Raw genomic sequence first — 21,288 nt, 5'->3', positions numbered from 1 at the left:
ATGTTCCTACTGTTGTCAACCAGCTTTGTATATTTTGAAATAAGCAAAAGGATCATTGTTTCACATAAAGCAATATTTCTTTTTAGAGGAGGGAGAAGTACTAAGATTGGAATTGACTTACAAAAATAGATACGGTATAGAAAATAAATATAAATCTCAACACCAAAAGGAAAAGAAAAATATGTAATTTGAAGTAATTTTCAGTTATATTGTTTCCCAGTTTGGGGATTAGTTATATAAAGACTTAAAAACACATACTTAATGTATGGCAGTTTCCACTGGCAAATTTGCTGATAGCTGTCTTCCTTACAAAAACACTTAAAAATGCAAACCTAAAATGTTTAAAACTTTTTTAATAGAAAGTTGAAAATCTTGCTTATTCTTTTGCAATTGAGGAAACATTCCAAAGAGAGCACTTTTAAAATTCATTTTTACATTATTTACTTTATAAATGACTCACAACTAGTTTTACCATATAAGATTAGTAGTTAAAGACTACCAAAAATAAGTAAATAAATACATTTTTAAAAAAAGGACTACCAAAGAGAAATTATACAGTAAACAGTCCCAAGACCCAAATTATTTCAATCTAGCTTGTTCTGTTTGTGTATATATATATATATATATATATATATATATATGCATGAAAACTAATACTTTTGTATAAAAGTAATAGATATCTGTGTTAGAATTTGATTGAAGCCTAAAATACATCTTTTTCTTGCCAGTTTACATAAATCTATTTAAAAAGTCATAATTTAAAAATCCTAAAATTTTAAATGCTGGGGACAAATTTCAGAGCTACCAATCTCTGGTTTATTTGGACCTGTCCCACTATAGCTCAGAAGTTTAGAAGGAAACTCGAGTTCTCCTTGTCGTCCCAGTAATAATTTGAGATCTTCATAAAGGATATAGCTCCTATTTTATTGACTTGAACAGACCTTGAATTGAAATGGAGAAAGAATGATGGGTAATGAAATGAAGTGAAAATCCCAGGACCAACGTAAACTACAGCTGTTTTTTTTAAACCATAAAAGGTTGAAATTACATCTTATAAACACATGCCCTGCTTCTGAAGATATGCTTGGTTTCCTTGCTGGGGATTTTTTCCCCCCTCTTAATGACTAACAAGAAGAAAGGAGCTAACTTCACAGAATTAAATGATAAGGCAATAATGGCAAATTAAGTATAACTTTGGAAATGCTGGTACAGCAAATCCAAAAAATTATAATTCAAATTTGTGTTAGATCTGAGGTGCTGGTGATTATCCTGCAACGCCTTACTGTTACAATCTCACAAATAACTCCTCCCATGTCTTCAGACAAAAATAAAGTATAAAGAGACAAGGATTTCCTGCTTTTACAAAAGAGAAAATAATAACATCCTGCATTTGTTGAGGCGGAGATCAAGACTGGTTGGGCATATATACATACCATTTCTCACCCATTAAAACAGCGAAGCTTGTTTTAAATAAGATGACTTGATGTTGGCAGGTGTGCTGACACAGACCTTCCACTGCTGGTGGGGACATAGCATGGCACAAGCCTTTTGGGGAGCAGTTTGCAATATTTATCCTGGACCTTAAATATTCATTCTTTTGACCCAGTAATTTCTCTTCTGAAAATTATGTTCATTATAGTCTTATTTAACGTAAGTGCCCAGTAATTAGGGAATGCCTAAATAAATTATGGTAAACATAATGGAATGCTCTCTAGCAATTTTTAAATCATGCTGATGAAGAGTTTGTATAACATGGGAAGATGTATGTTACTGTGTTAAGTAAAAGACTAAAAGCTCTGGAAGGAAATGGGGTGGAATAAGGAATTTTTATATTTAGCTTTGTTTTCTTTTCAGTATTTTCCAGTTTAATTATCTAAGGGAGGATGAGACCAACAGGAGGTAAAATGGTGGTTGCCAGGAGCTGGGGGAGAAGAGAATAGGAAATTATTGTTTAATGGGTACAGAATTTCAGTTTGGGAAGATGAAAAAGTTCTAGAGCTGGATGGTGGTGATGGTTGTACAACACTAAGTATGCTTCATACCACTGAACTGTACATGGAAAAAATGGTAAATTTTATGTATATTTTATCACAATTACAACAACAACAACAGTAAAAGGCCATTACAATGGTTTGGATGATCCAGAAGCTTGTTGGCAGTGGGAATTGAGGGGAGTAGGTAGATTAGAGAAAAAATTCAGAGGTGGCATGGGATGGTTTGGCATTTGACTAGATGTGGGGGCCAGGGAAAGAGAGGAGTCTGCAGAGGTTTCGACAAGTGGTTCCCAAAGCTTGAATGAACAGGACACTCAACCACCTGGGGGAACTTTTAATAAAATACAGATTATTGGACTGGGTGGCTAGAAAAATGCTAATACTAATCTTAATAGCTCAAACAATGCACGCAGGAGAATATTCAAGATAATGAAGATTAGTTTGCTTTTGGGTATATAGACAGCAATCAGCTGGAAGGAATTAGGGCCAACAAGAGACACTAGTTCTGGAGCTCTAGCTTTGAAAGTTGCTAGGGGGTGGCGGTTAGCTCAGTTGGTTAGAGCGCGGTGCTGATAACAGCAAGGTTGAAGAAAGTTGCTGGGGACTGGAGGATAAAGCAAGAAGAAAGTGCTAAAAAGTGCCTTGGGGAACAACTACATTGTAGGAACAGGAGGAGAAACAAGGCATTAGAAAACAAATGGCCACAAAGGAGGGATCAAAAACAGTTGAGTGCATCTTTGATGTTGGAATGGTCAAAAATAGGGATTGAGAAAGGGCCTTTGAATTGAGTAAGAAGACATTAGTGGCTCTTTAGAATTCAGTTTTATTCAGAAGAGTTAAGGAGCAACAGGAGAAAACAGAAATAGCAACAACATGCATAACTTTTTTTTTTTTTCCCCAAGGATTAGTAAGGAGAGGAAGAAACCAAGTCAGGAGTAGTAAAATCAAGGCAAGGCCCTTTCAGTTTGGATAATCTTGTTACTGTTTTAGGCTAGTGTTTCTGTGGAGGGAGTACTTGTCTCTTGCAGGTCTCCTGTCTCTTTTGCTGTTCCTTTTCTTCTCCCAGCCCGTTAGTGGTGTGATGTCCTCTTCCTCATCTATACTCACTTCCTTGGTGATGGCACAGGAAGTCTTCTTTGGCCCTCTAGGTCCACTCCTCCTTCTCTACCTGCTTTCTGTCCCAGGAGGCCGATGGGCATGGACTACATCACCAAGCTTCCTCGCCCTTTGGCTTTTACTGAGTTTGACCCATGTGGAGCCCCCAACCCAGAGGAAAGTGAGGTTGGAGCATTTATTCCCTTGGCTCCCTATCTGCAGGGTCATGTCAGTCTGGCAGAATTAACTGCTCCTCTCAGGTCAGCCCTCTATAGGGCTCTCCTTCTGGGTCTGGTAACCACTTCCTCTCCTAGTCCCTTCAGACTGACATGTGGAAACAGGGTATCACACTCTATTTTCCCTTGTGGTTTCCCTGAACTGTTGCCCACACCTTTTATAAATTCTCCCTTTACTAACCCTGTGCCATCCGGTTCCTGCTGGGACTCTGACTGATACAGTGATCTTATTGAGTCTAATGGCTTTACATGTTAACCACATGCCAATAACTCACAAATATATAGCTCCAGACCCATCTCCTGAACTAGACTCATATCTGGCTGCTGCTAGATTTGATTATCTAATGTGTCTTAATTTACTGATCTTTCCTCCTAAAACTGTTGATGGCAACTCTGTCCTTCAAATTGTTTAGGACAAAAATCTCAAAATCATCCTCAGTTTGTCTCTTTTTCTCACCCCCTCTCATCCAGTCTGTCAGGATATCTGAGCAGGTCGTCCTTTAGTAGAGAATCTGACCACTTCTCACCACCTCCACAATCTCTCAATACCCTCCCAGTTGGTCTTCCTGCTTCTGCCCTCACCCTCTCTGACTCTGTTTTCAACATAGTATTGAGAATGATTAAAATTATTAAAATACAAGTTAGGTCATGTCACTCTTCTGCTTAAAACCTCCCAATGGCTAAAAGCCAAAGGGGATACCTCTGTGATCCCATTTTCTGCTTTTTATCCCCGTGATTACTTTGCGCTAGTCACACTGGCTTTCCTTACTGCTTTAACACTGTTCTTTCTGTCTGGAATGCTTCTCCCGGATATCTGCATGACTAAATCCCCCCCTCCCTTAAGTCCTTATTTAGATGTCCTCTTAAGGAGGCTTACCCTAACCCCCTTATTTAGAATTGCAAATTGAGCCCCCTTGCAGCACTCCTGATCATCTTCCCTTACTGTTTTTCCTTTTCCATAACACTTAACATCTTCTAACACACTATGTAATTTACTTTTTTACTTTTAACTTTTGCAGTAAAATTGGCTCCCCTTCTTATGGTATACAGTCCTGGATTGTAACACATGTATAAGTTCTTGTGTCCCATCACCACAGTGAGGATACAGGACAGTTCCATGCTCCAAAAAAATAATCACATCTTCCCCATCCCTAAACCCTGGCAACCACTGATCTGTTCATCATATAGTTTGTCTTTTCAATAATGGGATCATACAGTGTGTAACCTTTTGACACTGGCTTCTTTTATTCAGCATAATGCCTTTGAGATTTATCCAAGTTACTGAGTGTATCAATAGTTCATTCCTTTTTATTGCCGAGTAGTATTCTGTGGCTATACCGCAATTTATCCATTCACTCATTGAAGGAAATTTGGGTTGTTTCCAGTTTGGCACTTATGAGTAGAACTGCTGAAACATTCATGTACCGGCTTTTATGTGAATGTACAGGCTTTTATGTGTTTTTGTTTCTCTGGAATATAATTTACTTATTATTACATTCATCTCTTTTTTTTGCATGTTTTGTTCACGGATGTATTATTACGTGCTTCTAAAGCAGTTCCTGGCACATGCCAGGAGCTCAGTAAATTAGTGAGTATGCAATGTTACTTTAAAATGGAAACCAGTTATTCTGGGTCTACTTACATTCAGGGTCTGCTCAAACCCCAAGTGACAGGAGAATTGAGTTGAAAGGCACCTGCTGGTTGAGAATGTAAAAAGGCTTTTTGCTTAAAGTAATTCCTCCCTAATGTTTTTGGTGGCCATCTATCAGATTTGGAGAAGGAGCTTGGGATGAGGTTGAGGGGAAACCTCTTGGGAGAATGCTTTAACAGTGATGTCAACATAACTCATTTGTGAGCAAAATGAAAAGCCAGCTCTTCTTCCCTAAGGATAGCCCAGAACTAACTTGCTGATAAAAGCCAGGGAAATAATGGCACCATTCTCCCTACATTGTCTGACTCATTCAGTTTCACCTAAACTCATAAAAGGTCACCAGATGGGGTAAGAAAAGGATAAACTTTAGAGATAAAGAGGAAAATAATGATTATAGGAGAGGTTGATGTTTATAAGGGAAGGTGATTGATGTACTGGAATACATGTGTTAACGGCCATAGGCAATGTCTGCACTATGAAGTATCTTTTGGATAAGCTTTTAAGTGACATTCAATTTAAAACCAGATGCTGCCCAATGCCCCAAACTAGGATAGCAGTGCACCTCATTAAAATACATGTACCTCCTGTAACCCTATTCTTTCGAATATGGAATTCAGTAAGAATCAGTTGGATCTTGGATCCCATCCAGTGCATTATAGTTTCTGAAGATTGGACAAGATTTCACTTTAAGGTGGTTCCATGTTTAAAGTTTGAGCAGAGTTTCAGAATAAGTATTCTTCATTTTAAAAATAAATTTCTGTTGGTATAAATGTTATGGACTCATAAAAATTTCAAACGTATAGAACTATCTGAAGAAGAAAAGGCAATCCTATACCTATATATAAGCACTATTGATATTTTGATGAAAATCCTTCCAGACGTCTTTCCAGGTGGGGGGTACAGTACATGTATATGTTTTTGTCACTTTCAAGAGAAGGGGCTGTAGTGAAGTTTGTAGGGTGGGGGAGCTCCCGTTACTTTCAATAAGAGTGATCAGTGCATAGAAGTAAGAAAATTAACTTTAGCACCTAAACACCTAAAACCCTGCAAACATCAGTGTTTAATTAAACATTTTGAGGCTCTTTATCAGGAAAAATGAAATTCTGAAATATATTGTGGGTTCTGAGCTGACCTGAGTGCCATGTGGGGGTGTAGAGGCTTTGCTTATCCCTCCAAGTATCCAAGTAAAAGCTCTGTGGCAACTGGGGAAGTCTAAGTATAGCACTAAAACAGCACTGTTAATTTGTCACCTTTCCCAAATCTCAGGTAAATTAGAAATAGACGTCTATTCCCAGTTCTTCAGCCGTTACAGATGGCTGGTTAGATGGGGGTTTGGGCATCATCGTCAGCTCAAGTGAAACTCATAGCTCTTCTAATAAAGCCACGTGATAGGCTGTGTATGTGTGTCTGTTTAAATCTGTGTGAAGTAATTAGTTCAGCGATGCCACTGTGTAATTGCGTGAACTTCTGAGTAGAACATGAAGGGTCTTTTTCTAACCACTGTAATATTCAAGATTAGTCATTTAGAATGTCTTTAATTTCCCCCAGTTGGTAGCCCAATAGTTGGTATTCTGCCTTAAATAGTTCAGAAAGCAAGTCTCTGCCATTGGCAGTGACTGGAAACTACAGGAATTTCTGCCAAAGTTCTCGTGACCTAATCCTCTCTTGAAAGTACAAAGCCGAAGCATGTATTGAAATGCCTGAGTCAGCGCTCAAGGGATGTACTGGCTGCAACTGCAACCCTGCTCATTTTTCTAGGATGAAAAAAACTCCTTGGTGACCTGAGGCAGCTGGCTTTAACTCTCTCGACCTAGAAATGCATGTATTGTAACTATGCATAGAAAGAACACACACAAACAATATCTAAATGCTGGTATAAGCATTGTTATATTTTCTAGAATTATGCTTAATTTCAGCAGATCTTGTTTAGTAACATAAGAAAATAATTTCACCTCTTCTATTGATTGCTGTTTAAAAATTTTAACTTCTCCAACTTTTTAATTTAGGGAAGGAAAAGAAAGCCACCTACTATTTATTGAATGTTCAGTATGTGCTTGGGAGTTTTACTTGTTTAGTGTTAACTCCCATTTTATAGCTAAGAACCTCAGACCAGGCGAGTGAGGTCACATAGCTGTGTGGTAGCGAACACAGTTAGTAGTATTTGAACCAGATCTGTGTGATTCCAAAGGCCTCTCTGTTCCCACAGGCTGTAGAATGAGCTAGAGAATGCTAGGCTTATGAAAGATTATTATCAATATTATTAAGTAAAAAAAAATACGAGGTGCGGAACATAAGCGTACTGTCCTGCCACTGGGTGAAATGTGTGGCTACATATATTCACGTGTGTGTGCCTGTTTTACAGCTGCTTAGCATATCTAGTATGTCTCTGAAAGACCATATAGTGGTTGCCTTCAGGGCTGGCAACTAGACTGCTAGACATCTAGTGTTTTTCTTATAAAATCTTGCATACCTTTTGAATTTTGTTTTATGTGTATATATTACCTACTCAAAAAAGAAACTATTTTAAAGACTGTTGTTAGCGATGTTTTTAGAAACACCTGATTACTTCTGAGATTTAGTAATCTATTTTTTAGTAAAGTTTCATAGGCTTGTAAAGCTTCTAATGCTATAAAATGTTAATGCCAGCTATTATACTGGTCAGCATTGATAATGATCGTATTTTTCTAGTTTTTCAATTCCCATGATGCTACTCTAATGACCTACCATGCTGGAATTTGAGAGGGAGATAGAATACTGATATAACATACATTGATGTTAGCAGACGTAATGGTGACTGATTCATCTACATTCAACTACTTATTTACATTTTAATGCTTTTTAAGATTTTAATATCTTAATCTTTGCTTTATCTAGTTTTTGAAACAAGAACACCATGCCTCAAATCACAATAGTTGCCAGTCATGACTGAGGTGAAAGAAGTATTTTATATGAGTCCTAAAATTGAACTTAAAAAGAATGAAGTTTCCCATCTACTATAAGCTATATTTTAATTGGGGCTACCATTAATAGAAATACCTTATCTTGAATACACTTTATTTTTGTACTTGTTTGTACTTGTTTTTAAAACTGTAATGATCTGTTTACATAGCTGTATCCCTTACTAGACTGGTCATTCCTTGAGGGCAGGGTCCATGCTCCATTTGCTCTTGTATTCACAGTAGCTAGCCTAATGCTTGACACTTGGTAGGTAGCTAAATATGTAGATTGAGTTGAATTGAACTAGAAATACTTAGCTTAGTCCGTGGGTGCGAGGGGTGGGGGAGAGAGAGAATATTTTAGTCTTCAGATATTTGAAGGTGTTCTCATGTGGAAGAGATTAAGTTTATTCTGTATGGCTTCAGCAAACAGCAAAGCAATGTGTGGAAGTTTCAAGAAGTTTCTAAATATTGAGTTATCTAAAGCTAGATGGCGCTGTCTCAGGAGGTACTGAATCTATCACCAGGAGATTCATTCATGGCTGGTCAACTACCAAGCATTTAAGTATTCATTTGTTCCTTCACTCATTTATTTAAACATTTACCAAATAGGCACTGTTCTAGATGTTGGATATCAAGATTGCATAAATCATAATCCCTGCCCTTGGGGTTGCCCAACAGCTAGCAGGGGAACAGAAGCTTTAGCAAAGGATTACAACCCAGGGTGCTAAGAGATTGGTAAGGAGGTGTAATGGTAATACCCTGGAGAGAGTAGACAGAAAAGCCTCCACGGAGGTGATTCTTGAGTAGAGTTGACCATGCAGACAAAGGACGACAGGAGTCCTAAGCAGGAGGAACAATACATACAAAGGCTCAGAAGTTCAAGTTTTTAGAATCGAGTAATGGTATTTCATTTGGATTGCATGCCCTTAAAGGACTCTGCCCCTAAGATTCTGTGTGCTTTAACTTAGTGGATTTTTTACTTCATGCCATATATTGCATGTATATATGTATTTCAGTTGTCATTTTTTGTAGGAAGCAAAAATACTAATCTCTTTCTTTGATTTTTGTTCATAGTCAAGTTCATCCGAGAAGTCACACCATATATCAAGAAGCCATCATTAGTGTCAGATCTGCCATGGGAAGGTGCAGCTCCCCAGTCACCAAGCTTTAGTGGCAGTGAGGACTCTGGTTCTCCAAAACACCAAAACAGCACGAAGGACAGGAAGGTCATCCCTCTCAAAATGTGCTTTGCTGCTAGAAACCTAAGCATGCCGGATCTGGAGAACAGGTGAGCTGCACCTAAGCAGAACCTCCACGTAACAGCTTTGCAAACTTAAAGACATGTTGCAGTATTACTTATGCAAGGTTATTCCTATATTGCTCTCACTTGCATTTCCTCCTGTATAAAATGAAAGGTTATGTGAGGATTAGATAAGAGAATGATTGTAAAATTGGTATAATAAGCTCTCAGTTTATTATTATAGGTGCTGTTAGTGTCCTTGTGACCTTAAATAAGTCCTTTAATTTCTCTGTCTTCCTGTTTTCTCTGTCTGTAAAATGGACATAATACTTCTGCTCAACTTTATTCTTTAGGATAAATAAGATAATATCACTTGGAGCTCTTTGATCCTTAAATTTATCTCCACTCTGAAAGGAAGTGTCATGACAAGCAGAACAGCTGCAACATTTAAAGCCACACAAAAAAGCAGTTCATTTAGGAACAGCAAAAATAAGTTGCATCAGGACATCTGTCACCAAGACACTTATCAAATTGCTGCTTTATGTAACTGACCATGTTTCTGTTTGAAAATCTTAAGCTTCCACATAGTCTGTTGTAAAACTGAGCAAGAAATAAGCGTAGATGTTCCCTAATCTGGGAAATACTGGCGAATCTGTTTTTAAACTGTAGGTGGGCATGTGGTTTCTCATCATTTTTCATTTTTTTCCTAACATTTTATTATGAAAATCTTCAAACATAGCAAAGTCTAACGAATTTTGTAGTCAACACTCATTTTTCCACCACCTGGATTCTACCATTAACATTTTACTAGGGAAGGAGAACTGACTCTGGGTGATGAACACACAATGGGATTTATAGATGATGTATTACAGAATTGTACACCTGAAATCTATGTAACTTGACTAACAATTGTCACCCTAATAAACTTTAACTAAAAAAACACACACAAAAAACATTTTACTAGACTTGCCCATCCACCCATCACAGATTGGCCCATCCTCCCATCAATCCATCAGTTTTTTTGGATGCATTTCAAACTGAATTGTAGACATTAATATACTTCCCCTTAAATACTTAAGCATTCATATAAATAACTAGAGTTCATTGTTTCGTTGTAGTTTTTTTCTTTTGAGGTAATATTTGCATGCAGTAAAATGCACAAATCATAATTTTGACAAATGCATACAATTACCCAAGTCTGTCAAGATACAGAACATTATCACCACCCTGTATAGTTTTCTTGTGCCTCTTCTCAGTTGATTCCCTTTCCTACCTCCCAAAGCAGCTATTATTCTGACTTTCTACCATTAGATTAGCATTAACTCTTCTAAACTTCATATAAATGTAATCATATCATATGTATTCTTTTGTGATAGAATCCTCTTATTCTTTATAAGGTTTTTGAGATTCATCTGTCTTGTTGCATGTATCAGTAGTTCTTTCTCTATTGCTGAGTAGTATTGTATGACTATATCACAGTTTCTTTACCCATTTTCCTATTGATAGACACCTGAGCTATTTCCAGTCTAGAGCTAATATTAATACAGTTACTATGAATGCTTTTGTACGACTCTTTTTGTGAGCATCCATTTTCATTTCTCTCAGGTAAATTCTTAGGAGTGGAATTGCTGGGTTCAAGGGTAGGTGCATGATTAGTTTTTTAAAAAACTGCCAGACTTTTCCCCAAAGTGGTTGTGTCATGTTACATTCCCACCAACAATGGATGAGTTTCCGTGGCTCCACATCCCCACCAACATTAAGGACGTCAGTTTTTTTATATTAACTATTCTGATGAGCCCTTTTGGAATCTCTTTGTGATTCATCCTTCATCTTCTAAACCAAAAACTTATTTGACATGAGAGGGCAACACCCTTCTCTTGTGTTTTACTACTTTGATTGAGTTTCGCTATCTAGAGCTGAACAAAAGCGCTGACCATCAGAATGAATAAGTAAGGAGGAAGAGGAAGTGTATTCTCTCTCACCGCCTGGAGACCTCACTAGATGCTTCTGGAGGTACAAGCAGTTCATTCTTGAAAGTGAAAGCTAAATAGTGGTGAAGTCCAGGGAGAGAACATGAGCCCGTTCCTTAGCAAACAGCATTGTGGGCAGTGTGGACTTGAGCACGGTCGAGGTGTTCCCACACACTGCTTCTCGGAAATGTCAGTCTGTTTGCTTTGAGCTGGTTCACAATGTCTTGGTCATCTTCATGTTGGCTATTTTCCACGTGAAAGGTAAATTTTGGCTTTGTGACATATAAAACAATATGATTATTACTAAATTGAACACATAAGTTATGTCAAAGGCTTTACTAAACAGAGGAAATATGAATCCTGTGCTTCTGTGTACCTAAACATTTTTTGGATTCATATGATCAAAATGTAATTGCATCTCTCAGGAAATCAGTGGTTTGACTAGAAGCCAGAACTCTTCACACTGTAGCTGTTTCCTCCTCTCTCCTGTGGACCTAAACAATTACTGGCAGACTGCCTCTAGATTTTTATGAGAAAAATTTTTATATGAATTTTTCTTTTAAAGCCGCAGTGGGCTTTAGGAGACTTTGTCCCCTTTATCAGCTGTAGGGGCTGGGCTGTTTCTTCAAAGGTAGATTCTTCTGGATCCTAGAATCACCAGGATTTTGGAGTTTCTTTTCTGTTTCTTCTAATTTAATTTGCTATTTCACAATCCCCTTTTAAGAATCACTGCAAAATTTCTCTTTTCATGAAAAATTAATGATCCTGGCCTAGGAACAAATTTACAACCTGTTTCCATCTTTTTCCAGCCTAGTGGTCCCAATGTCTTCTTTTAAACATGTTTAGGTTTATTTTACAACAGGCTTATTTTCCATTCTTCCGGTTATTAACAACTAGGATCTTTTACATCAGGATTTTCAGAGTTTAGATTGTGTTGAAGGAAATATGTCTGAGAGACTGTCCCGCGAACTGTATGAGGAGTAAAGGCCTTTTCAGAATATGGACGTTTTGTGCCCAGAGAAGGATGAGCTGATTCCTATCTTTATTGCTAAGTAGGTCAGGAGGAGGGGTGAAAGAAATTTCTTGTCATGGTTTTGCCACTAAACTTTTAGCATATGTTTAAAGGATGTTAAGCTGGTAATAACTCCAAAACAACCAGGTGGAGATAAATAGCCCCTGGAGAAAACAGCCTGATACAAGCAAGGTCTGAATGAAGGACCTCCCTGGCTCCTCCACCCAATTCCATGGGATGAGGGTGGGTTTGAGTCTTTTGCTGGTTTGAGGGTAGGGTAGTCCCTGGCTTCTGGGTGTGGGGAATGCAGAAACACTTTCAGCCAGCCCCTTTATTTTAGCTTTACTCCCTCTTCCAGTGGTAACTAGTGGCTTTAGTTCTACCTAGCTTCTTGAGGATTCCACAATATGGATTGGCTGGGCTTTGACTCTTCGCACTTTTCTTAGATCTAATAAGTCATTTAACTCTTCCGTCTGCTTGCTAGTTTCCAAGATTTTGATGTAGTTGTTCCTTTCCTACTCTCCCTGAGTGTTTAGGATATGCTTTTAAAAAAATCCCCTTTAAAGTTTGCCGGTGATTTCTTAGATACAACACCAAAATCACAGTACATAAAAGAAAAAATTGATAAGTTGAACTTTCTTGAAAACGTCTGCTCTGTAAAAGATAATAGGGTTCTCTAGAGAAATCAGAACCAATAGGAAAATTGCATGGATGGATGGATAGGTAAGTAGGTATGTAGATAGATAGATTTATTAATTAATTATGGGGATTGGCTCATGCAATTATGGAGTCCGGGAAGTCCCATGGTCTGCTGTCTGCAAGCTGAAGAACTAGGAAAGCCAGTGGTATAATTAACTCCAGGCGCAAGGACCAGGAGTGCCAGTGTGCAGAGACAGGAGAAGATGGATGTCCCAAGTCAAGCAGGAGGTAAAGTTGCCCTTCCTCCACCTTTTTGTTCTATTCCAGTCCTTAGTGGATTGAATGGTCCCCACCAAAGTTGGTAAGGGCCATCTTCACTACTCAGTCTACTAGTTCAAATGCTAATCTCTTCTGGAAACACCCTCACAGACACATCCAGAAATAATGTTTTACCAGTTATCTGGGCATCCCTTAGCTCAGTCAAGTTGGCACGTAAAATTAACCATCAAACACTGTTAAGAGAACGAAAAGACAAGCCACAGACTGGGAGAAAATCTTTTAAAATATGTATCAGATATAGGACTGGTATTCAAATATTCAAATAAAGAATTCTTAAAACTTAATAAAAAAACCAACCCAATTAAAAAATTGGGCAACATCTGAACAGACACCTCACCAAAGGAGAAATACAGGTAGCAAACAAACATATGAAAGGTACTCAACATCATATTTTATTAGAGAATTGCAAATTAAAACAATGAGATACCACTACAAATTTATTAAAATGGCCAAAATCCAAAACACTGACAACACCAAATGCTGGCGAGGATGTAGAGCAACAGGAACTCTATTCATTGCTGGTGGGAATGCCAAATGGCACAGCTGCTTTGGAAGACAGTTTGTCAGGTTCTTATAGAGCTAAACATGGTCTTACCATATGACCCAGCAGTCATGCTCCTTGGTATTTTCCAAAAGGAGTTGAAAACCTGTGTCCACACAAAAATCTGAACACAAATGTTTATAGCAGCTTTATTCATAATTGTAAAAATTTGAAAGCGATCAAGAAGTTCTTTAATAGGTGAATGGATAAACAAACCATGGTGCATCCAGACAATGGAATGTTTTTCAGTGATTAGGGAAAAAATGAGCTCTCAAGCTAGGAAAGACATGGAGGAACCTTAAATTCATATTGTTAAGTGAAAAAAAAAAAAAATCTGAAAAGTCTACATTGCTGCATAATTCCATGGAGACAGTAAAAAGATCAGTGCTTACAAAAGTTCAGGGCCAGGGGATGAGTAATGGGGGAATAAGTGGATGGCACATGGGATTTTTAGAGCAGTGAAGCTGTTATTCTGTATGATATGGTAATGGTAGATATATGTCATCATGCATTATCAAAACTCAGAATATACATTATGTAGAGTAAACCGAGACTTTAGCTAATTATAATGTATCAATATTAACTCATCACTTGTAGCATATATACCACACTAATGCAAGATGTTAATAATAATCATAGTGGATGTTAGGGGAAGGGGTATTTAGAAGCACTCTGTAGTTTTGCTCAGTTTTTTTTTTTTTTTGTAAACCTAATAATGACAAAAGAAAAAGCCTATGATTTTTTAAAAAAATCCCCTTCAACTGTTGCTTTTAGTAAGGAGTAGAATAGATATGAATGCTAAATTGTCATCTTATACAGGAAGTTCTATAAATACTTTTTCTTTTTTTAATTTTTGTTGGGGAATACTGGGGAGCAGTGTGTTTCTCCAGGACCCATCAGCTCCAAAGTCATTGTCCTTCAGTCTAGTTGTGGAGGGCGCAGCTCAGCTCCAAGTCCAGTCGCTGTTTTCCATCTTTAGTTTCAAGGGGCACAACCCACCATCCAATGCAGGAATTGAACTGGCAACCTTGTTGTTGAGAGCTCTCGCTCTAACCAGCTGAGCCATCTGGCCTTCCTGAGTAGCTCGTTGTCTGCAATCTAGTTGTGGAGGGCGCACCTCACTGGCCCATGTGGGAATCGAACCGGAAACCCTGTTTTTCAGAGCTTGCGCTCTAACTAACTGATCCATCCACTCGCCCCGAAATACCTTTTCTTTTTAAGATTAGTATAAGTAAATGTAAGCAATAAAGAAAATATAGAATAACTTGCTTTGGGTTTGTATTCATACATTATCTAACAATCTAGCACTGCAGTTTATAGACAACTACTTGTCATTAAGTAAATTTATTCTAAAATAAGTTTAGCTGCTTAAATGATTATTTGAGCAGTTTCTCTGAATAATACAATTGTTAACTCATCAAAAGGATTATAACAGAGATGATTCTACCTTTAAGTGCAACATTTTGTTGTTACGTCGTGTAGTGTACTGTTTTAAATCTTCCCGTAACAAATGTATAGCTACTTTTCTTTTAGAGAATATAATCAATTTTTTAACCAAATATTTAAAGGACCATGACAGCAACAATTGATATAGTGAAAAGTAACATTAAAAAGAATAAATGTTATAAAATAACACAGAGGACTAAATAAAAGTCAATATGAATATTAAGCTATTTGTCAGAGATCTCTTACCTTCCTCTTTCTACTTTTGCTGGGCTTTTAAGATGAGGAATTCTTCCTACGTAGGAGTCTATATCCTACTGGTGAGCTCTGTGTAGTTTCATCCTCCTTGGGTCCAATTAAATTTCCCCAGGCCATTTCTCTCTCTCTATTGAAAATCCATTTTACATTACACCATAAGATTATTTTTTAATTCACTTATTTTAAAATTTTTAATTGTACTATAATACACATAACGTAAAGTTTAGTATCTAACCATTTTAAAATGTGCAGTTCAGTAGTATTAAGTATATTCATATTATTGCAATCCCAATCTTCAGAACTTTTTCATCTTGCAAAACTAAAACTCTGTACCCATTAAACAACAATTCCCCATTCCCTCCCCCCACCCCCACCATCTTCCTCCTAACCCCTGGCAACTACCATTCTACTTTTTGTTTCTATGAGTTTGACCACTCTAGATACCTCATATAAGTGGAATCATAAACAATACTCCCATTTGTCTGTTGCCCTAGAACTTTGAAGGCGTGTATGAATAGACTAGTGGCTAGGCCTCCAGGGGAAGGACAGGTGAGTGGGTGAGTAGATAGGTACGAGGTAGATGTGTTTATAAACTGTCTCAAAGCATGACACCAGCTTAGGGAATGTGCCCCAGAGGTTTAGAAGCTTCCATTGCAGTCCTTTGCCACTACCGTCTTGCGAGTGCCTTTTTTTTTTAGAGAAGAACTTCACAGTAATCATCACAGTTCTTCGTTCGTTTTCTGCCTTCCCCATTAGACTATAGACCCACCTATCTTTTTCACCACTGTATCTCTAATACCAGTGTCTACAGTATCTGGTATACAATTGGTACTCAATAAATGTGTGTTTAAGGATAGACTGACCAGAGTTCAGAAGAGAATGAATATTTGCCGTATTAAATGTGGCAAATTAAAATATTTGGCAGAAGAGAGGGGCATAAGCTTCAAGGCAGAAGTGCTAGCGTCCATGTAAACTGCTTATCTTTGACAGGTGGTACAGGATCTGATAAGAGTGCTTCAAGACAGCACAACTGTCTTTAGAAAGATGAAAGAATAAAGATACCTCTCCTTGGTCAGTGGCAACTTGTCAATTTCTAGCCTGCCGTCAAAAACATTCCTAAGAGCTTTTTCTTTTTCCATTTTGAATGATACTTAACGTTCACTGTTAGAACACAGCAGGATATATATGTTAGTCATTTATTTATTTCACTTTTTAAACTCATCTTGACAAAAACTTTGGCCAAAACAAAACAGTACTCAAGAAATTGCTGTATAAGGAATTTGTTCAACATATTTTTAGCTAACTCCTAAAGGTTACTTTTGAAGTATAGGTTGTTCTCAGTTGAGCATTAACAAATAATAGTCATAGAGTTGAAGATCTCTTAACTATTTTTTCACTCTGACTCAGTGGATGATTTAATCATATAATATTACCCAGACACTAAAAAACAGTTCCAAATTTTCATAAAGAGTCATAGTCTTCAGCTATTTTCTCTTTATTTCACACAGTGGAAATTTCAGTTCACTATTTGGCAGTAGTTTTTACTTAGCAGCAGTACCTAATATCAGAATTTCCAAAATATTTTTTTAAAATCTCAATTCCTTCTTTACAATCTGCCTATTAGATTCAGCAAGCATGCTTTCCATGTTTTTGACATGGAAATTAAGGCAAAGTGAAGTGTTCTATTATAGACTATACAACAGGTCCCCTCATCAGGTCATTACATTAACACATTGAAACAAGAGACCCAGCAGTTAGTCTTTCCGATGATTATCTTTCCATATGTGGTTTTCTCTGGAATTAGACCTTTAAGAATTAAGAGAAAGTATCTCTATTCTGGAATGTAAAATTAAAATAGATTTCCAGGAATGTATTTTATACCCTGGCAGGTTTGATGACTTCTGACCTAGCTCACTTTTTTTCTCTTTTTCTACACAGATTGATAGAGCTACATTCTCCTGATAGCAGGAACACGTTGATCCTACGCTGCAAGGATACAGCCACAGCACACTCCTGGTTCGTAGCTATCCACACCAACATAATGGCTCTCCTCCCACAGGTGTTGGCTGAGCTCAATGCCATGCTTGGTGCAACTAGTACAGCAGGAGGCAGCAAGGAGGTCAAGCACATTGCCTGGCTGGCAGAACAGGTAGGCTGGGAGGCAGGCAGGGCAGGGGCTCACCTGGTCGCCATTCAGAGCCAGGATGCTTCCCACAATTCATATTTATCATGCAGTCAGGTCCCGGATATCTGACTTGAAGATCTTTTGTTTCTCCTCCCTACCGTTTAGCTATTCACCGTTAATCATCACCTCCATCAGAAAAATTGACTGTCATGATAATCATCACACAACATAACTAAAAAGAAGTTCTTATTTCCGTCTCTGTTCTTAATGACAGAGGATAGTTTTCACGATTTTAGAAGAGGATCAGCAAACTGTTTCTGCAAAGGGCCAGATAGTGTCACAACTACCTGACTCTGCCACTGTAGCAGGAAAATAGTCATAGACAATATGAAAATGTGTGGTTGTATTTCAATAAAACGTTATTTACAGAAACGGTTAGTGGGCTGCATTTGGCCCACAAGTCATAGTTTTCCAGCCCCTGTATTAGTCTGTTGACAGGGGCAGTTTCAGGGGCAGCAGGCTTACTTCCCTGCTCTGGGAAAAGTATAAAATATACACAATACTTTATAACCCATTAGACAGATGTCTTTCACAACTGATAAATGAAGAGAAACAAGAAACCTAAGTGTAGATATTGGCTCAAGGAAAAGGAAGAACTTAATCCAAGTTAGTTTAGATGCCAAGTTTGACAAAAGGGAGACTAAAAGTTCTACATCACGTTATGGTATATAGGTGTTTTGGGGTGGTCCTTCATTGTCAGCTGGTCCAGAAAGAGTTAGAAAAAGACTAGAGTTGGGGTTCAGAGAAGAGTGTTCAAGTGCTAGTTTTCTTTTTCACTGGTTTTATATCTTTATAAAAATTCCTTCATTTCTTTGAATCCTGGTTTCCTCATGTGTGTGCAACGGGGCAGGGATTGCATCAGTGTCAGCCCAGGGAGGTTTTGCTCTCTTGTTTTTGTCGTGTTGTGTTGTGTTTTAGAGAGTTTCTCAGATGTGGCCCCCCATCTTCCACCTCAGCAAAGTTCTGCTTTGATAGATCTGTCATTGGGCCTGGTAATCTTATTTGGTAGCTTTGGGTGATTTGTATTGTGGACCAGTTTTGGACGCCACTAATCAATTTTTTTTTTCAGTTCTGAAATTTTATGAATATTTCAAATAATTACAATAAATTAGAACACAGAATTAGTACTGTGATCATTTCTAGGAAGTATAATTAGAATAACTAAGCAGAGAAGAAACTAACGAAAATCATGGGATAAGTACTATGACTTGTGAAAGTTTTAGTATTTTAGTTGTTTATCATTGCTTTTATATTTTTATGCGCTGGTTGAGTAACTTGATTGAATGGTAATTGTTCTGTGTTTTTAGCAATCTTCATGATTTTAAAAAGGCAGTGCATTTGCAAAGGTAATACATTTACCTGGTTCAAAAGACAGAATAAAAAGTTAATAGGTGAAAAGTCTTATGTCCTTCTGTCCTTATCCACCTAATTCCTAGTCCCTTTTCCCTAGAGAGGTCATGAATTTCGTTCCTCTCTAATGATTCTTTTGAGAGTTTCTCTATGCAAATAAAAGTAAATATGAACATAGATCTTTCTTTTTCTCTTATTATAGAAGATAGCATGTTACGCATACTACTTTATACCTTGCTCTTTTTTTCATTAAACATTATATCCTGGAGATCTTTTCATATCAATGAACAGAGGGCATTCTTTTTTATAACTGTGTAGTTTTCCATTGTGTGGCTATAGTTAATAAGCACTCTCCCAGTTTTACTGTTATAATCTCTTGACATTACAAAAGATGCTACAATGAATAGCCTTGTAGTTTGTCCTTTTACACATGTGTTGTCCAAACTCTTTGGTTCTTAAGTTTGTGTTAGTGAGCAGTAAAACTTTGTTTAGAAAAGGATTTATCCAAAAATTTACATCAGTTCCTTAGTTTGGATAATGAGAGTTCAGAGAGTTGAGGATATTTCTATACCCGTAGGATAAGTCCCCAAAAGTGCTGATTCAAAGGGTGTATTAGTTATCTATTGCTATATAACAAATTACCCCATGAGTGAGAGGCTTTAAAATGACAAACATTTACCTTACATAGGTTCTAAGGCTCAGGAATCTGGTTACGGGTTAGCTGGGTGGTTCTGACCTAGGATTCCCTCATGAAGCTGTAGTCAAGCTGTCAGCGGGGGGCAGTCATCTCAGGGCTTGACTGGGTGGGGTTGGCAGGTGCACTTTCCCCATGATTTGTTCACATGACTATTGGCAGGAGGCCTCCATTTCTTGCTGCCTATTGGTGAAAGTCCTCAGTTCTTTGCCATGCAGGCCTTTCCACAGAGTTGCCTGAATGTCCTCAACACATGGCTGTTGGTTTTCCCCAGAGTGAGTGATCTGAGAGAGAGAACAAGATGGAGGCTACAGTGTATTTTATGGTCTGCTCTGTTCTGCTTTATTCTCTTTATTAGAAGCGATTTACTAAGTCCAGCCTACACACAAGCACTTCACCTCTTAAAGGGGAGAGTAGTAAAGAATTTGTGGACATATCTTTAAACTACCACAAAGGGTATATATGCATTTGTAATTTTGATAAATATTGCCAAATTGCCTTTCATCAGGGTAAAACTAATTTAGATTCCTACCAGCAATGTATGGGAGTTGCCAGACTTTAAAGTGATCTTAAGTTGGTTTATGCTACATACAGATAAGTAGAAAGGAGAAAAATAAAGCCACCAGTTCATCACAATCTGCCTTTTTTGGAGCATATTATGTGTTTTCCTCCACTCAATTGTGAGCTCTTGGAAAACAGGAACCCACTTTTTCTAAATCATTTTTGCCCCCAGAGAACTTAGCCTAATGCTTTGTATATAGTAGACGCTCAGTAGTTGTTTTCTTTGTCTACATATCTACATATAAAAAGCAAGCAAACAAGTCACTAATTATAAAATATTGTCTAAGAACACAACTCAGGGTTTGGAAATAATACTAAGTAGAAAAATTTCAATCACTTTAAAAATAGTACCATGGAACTAATAATTCAAAGACTCTTGATTTTCACTTTTTTGAAATAGTTGTTTGGGTTACCCAAATCAGATACCACTGTCAGAATAAGGTGTTCAAGCAAGATTGGATACCATTTCTCAGAGGTATTATAATGAGCTTATGAATCTGATGAAGGTTGAACTAGGTAAATTCCAAAGCCTTTTCTGACTATAAGATTGTTCATGAGTGGGAAAATGGTCAACATAATTTTAGTTTATTCTGTTTAATATAGGTTATCATTTCTTTTGGCAAGAGGTGTACTCCTGAAAAGTTCGCATATAAATGAAACTGTTTCAGTAGTACTTAGAAAAGATAGTCATTTGGGGCAGATAAATGAAGAAAGGATCATTCAGTTAACTTTAAATGATTTCTCCTTAATTTATCTTTTTTGTTATTTCACATTGTCATAATTTGAGTTTGCTTAAAACAGGGAAACCTATATATAGATATTTGGTAACTGATAATCTATTCAATGCATAAGGATTTCTGTTCTCTTTTTTGATACTGATTTTTATATGACTAATAGTTTACCCTTTTCTTTCAGTTGGTTATATTCGTAAAAGGCATTTTCTTTAAGTACACCAAATGGGTGGGGGGACATGTATTACCTATAAAACTGTATTTTTGAGCATTTGAGTATAGATTTGAAAAGCCAGGTAAGCCAAAGAAAGCTCTGTTTTTCTGGCTTTGTCCCTGGTACTTCCCAAAGTGTGTAAACATTCAAATTAGGATTACTGAAATGGTTTATTTAGTGTTTGCTCTTGGTTTTC

General features: G+C 37.4%; 1 protein-coding gene across 1 annotated transcript in view; it reads left to right on the top strand.

Moving 5' to 3' along the window:
• Positions 1-21,288, top strand: part of SNTB2 (syntrophin beta 2) — an 86,033-nt gene that overhangs the window by 31,922 nt on the left and 32,823 nt on the right. The window contains exons 2-3 of the mRNA XM_019756812.2: positions 8,990-9,203; positions 17,296-17,506. Of these exons, the coding sequence (XP_019612371.2) occupies positions 8,990-9,203; positions 17,296-17,506 (425 nt within the window). The remainder of the gene's footprint in view (positions 1-8,989; positions 9,204-17,295; positions 17,507-21,288) is intronic.

Source organism: Rhinolophus sinicus, linkage group LG11 (genome assembly GCF_036562045.2).
Source record: "Rhinolophus sinicus isolate RSC01 linkage group LG11, ASM3656204v1, whole genome shotgun sequence".
In the NCBI taxonomy this organism is placed as follows: domain Eukaryota; kingdom Metazoa; phylum Chordata; class Mammalia; order Chiroptera; family Rhinolophidae; genus Rhinolophus; species Rhinolophus sinicus.
Note: the sequence above shows the minus strand (reverse complement) of the source record. Positions and strands in the feature narration are given on the sequence as shown.